Below are 3,005 nucleotides of genomic sequence, written 5' to 3'. Positions count from 1 at the left end.
GCACAGAAACACTTCCAGTATGAAACTTCCTACTTGTTATCCAAATTAAAAATACTTTTTCCAGCAATTTGAATCAAAAGGACAATTCATTACTACATTATCAGAAGTGCTTTATTTCTTTCAGATTAAGATTTAAGACATCACCTTTAGTCTAATTAAAAAGTCAGGATGGCCTTCACTCCTATCTGGTCCATAACGCAAACCTAAAATTGCATATGTAGTTTTTTTCTTCAAAGCAACAGATAAAAACCAGGCTACATCAGCACTTCCAAAAGATGCATTAACAAGCTATACTCATTATAACAATATACATTGCTACACACTAGTAAGTTCAGCAAGTGTGCAGTATCTGACATAGTTTAAAAAACACTGGATGCCAAAGAAGAGCAATTGCACTATATTCACAAACAGTTCACAAAAATACCAAGTAATGAGACTACTGGTGAACTTATCTTATTAAAAGACTTCTCAAAGTTATTCTATACATAATCCTTTTCAAGAAGGCTACAGAAATATTCAGAAACCTTCACGCAGACTTATATCACTTTTTTCATAGATAGTGGCAATCTCCAAAGTCTCTGTTAACTTTAACTTGGCATTCTTCTCATGAAGAAATTTTCTCCCATGTCAGCCTGTCATATTTTCAGCAGCCTAGAAACAGAAAAAAAATGTTTACTACAAGTCACCAAAAGTAGACATAATGTAGATTAAATTTAATCTTTTCCTGTAAATATTTTAATTTACCTAGAGAATTTAAGCCTAAAATAAGCTACTTATGAAAAGCACAAAATGTGTAGCATTGTTCTCTGATGAATACTACTTTTTTCTTTAAATAAAGCTGTCAACTGCCATTAGCTTTTCTTAACATAGCCATTACTGTTTGCTTGTGTTAAATTGTATATCCTGTATCCAAGTAGCTTGTACCCTGTATATTTTGCCCTCATGCTTTCAAGAAGTGCTCAAACGCATGATTTTTTTTCCCCTTTAGAGTTTATTTCTTTATACAATTTATAGTAACTATTACCCCCACTTATACAGATAAATTATTGACACAAAACTTAGAAGAATGACACTAATCATAACTGCATAAATCACACTGCCAATTACTTGATCAAGGTCATCAGTATTTTTATTACTGAATAAGTCAACCCTGCCAACAAGGTACAGTTGTTGGAGACTGACATTGGTAGATTTTAAGCCAGTTATGGGACAAATCGGCAAAGGACAGCAACAGAATGATAAACCAGTAAAAGCAAAGGATGAAGTAAAACAGTCCTCAATTACTTATGTATACATAGTTAAACATAGACAATGCAAACATTTAAGCAAGTACCCAAATATAAAATATTCATGAGTATGGAGAAATGTTAAGCTAAAAAAGAAGAAAAACATGAAAACCAGTGAAAAAAACAGCCCTGACTCCATGTAGTCAAAAAACTAAGTTGAATTTTCTAAGGATCAGAATGCAGTTAGAAACCAGAACAGAAAAACAGTTAGAAACCGGTTTCTGCTTTTCTTCATCTCTCCCTTTCTCTTCTATTCCAACAGCCTTCCATAGGAGCAATGTTTCAATATATGACTTTCTATTAGCATGGGTTGGAGAAACAAAAACCTTTCTAGGAAGCATACACAATACATTCCCAGATTATGTCAAATACATGATCAGCTTTTAGACAAAATAACTACAGCGCATAAAATTTCTTACATTGATTCAGTTTTATCAAACCAGGGTTCAGATAATTTCCTTCACTCCTCAAAAGGGGGAAAAAAACCAAAAAAACCCCAAAACTACTTTTTTCTGACTGCCAATATTTAGAGATGCAAGACAGTCTCTTGATTGAGAGAGGAATTATGAACTTTAAAAAACTGACATATATTAAATTTTAATCACACCAGTCAGAGAGTTTAATGGAGGAAAAACTACTGAGATTGTGAATGCTACCACTTACAGGTGTGTGTATGCTCCTGTCCCAAACTATTCTTCAACTCTATAGGCAGGCTAGATATAGGTTTCCCCTCTGTTTCCCCAGAAATAAACAAATATAAGATATACTGGAAAAGAAATCATGATGTTTAGGAAGACAGTAAAAAATGAAAATCTTTTAAAAGGCAAGTGAATATTTTTTTTAAACCATAGTTATCTTCTCTACTTGCTAAACAGGTAAATGCTAAATTATGAAAAGGCCTATTATATAGGGCTTGTTTGTCTTTGGAGAGATTCAAAGCACAGGTTAATGTGGTAAAATCAATACATGAAGATTACATTAGGAAGCTGCATGTATCTGTTTACAAGTACTGCTGCATACAATTAGGCCTGAAGTTGTAGAAATTAGATGATATGTGTTAAAGGAGAAAGTAGCAATCTATTTGTGATATGATGCAGATAAGGGGGCAAATGGTGGCTAAAAATGCCCAGAATAAAAATCCACGAGTTCTGGTTGTTGGCTTTTTTCCTTCAAAAGAGTTAATCTTATTATTTCTGAAAAGATTTTACTTGTACCATTTCATGCTTCATGGTCCATTCAGTTGTATTAATTGTCTTTTCTAGGGAACAGTTTATTTCTTTGATTTAAAAATGACTCGTATCTTAAAGTACAATATACAATTCGAAGTACAGCAAGTTGAACATACATCTGACTCAAATTAAAACAAATTTATAAGCTTTTTAAGTAAAGGCATTACCTTTAGAGCTTCTGTAGCTTTACGCAGTTCTTTAATCACAGATGATAATGCCTCTGGATTTATTCCCTGTTCACAAAGCCGCACGCAAATAGACAATGTCTCCATATCCAAGCCAGTGTTTAATATTCTTGAAATCTCAAACAGAACTGCAACAGAAAAAATGAAAGCACCTTAGTCCCTACACACCATAAAACTTCAACGATCAAAAGTGTTATTCATCAACATTTAATTTCTGCAGCAGAGTTTGTGAACATGGCAGTTGTGGAAAGTTCTTGCAGTCTGAACCTCAACAACAGCATTAATGTTCAGCTTTCCAGCATAAA

General features: G+C 33.3%; 1 protein-coding gene across 1 annotated transcript; it reads right to left on the bottom strand.

Annotated features, from left to right (window-relative positions):
* Positions 1-627: 627 nt before the first annotated feature.
* MZT1 (mitotic spindle organizing protein 1) lies at positions 628-2,852 on the bottom strand (the record flags this gene model as incomplete). The annotated part of the gene is made up of 2 exons (XM_010169317.1): positions 628-651; positions 2,683-2,852. Coding segments are annotated over 2 exons (194 nt in total), but the record flags the coding sequence as incomplete, so codon positions are not given.
* Between the last annotated feature and the right edge of the window lie 153 nt (positions 2,853-3,005).

This window comes from Antrostomus carolinensis, unplaced genomic scaffold (genome assembly GCF_000700745.2).
Source record: "Antrostomus carolinensis isolate BGI_N321 unplaced genomic scaffold, ASM70074v2 scaffold5496, whole genome shotgun sequence".
NCBI classification, from domain to species: Eukaryota; Metazoa; Chordata; class Aves; order Caprimulgiformes; family Caprimulgidae; genus Antrostomus; species Antrostomus carolinensis.
This window is presented reverse-complemented; position numbering and strand designations above follow the sequence as displayed.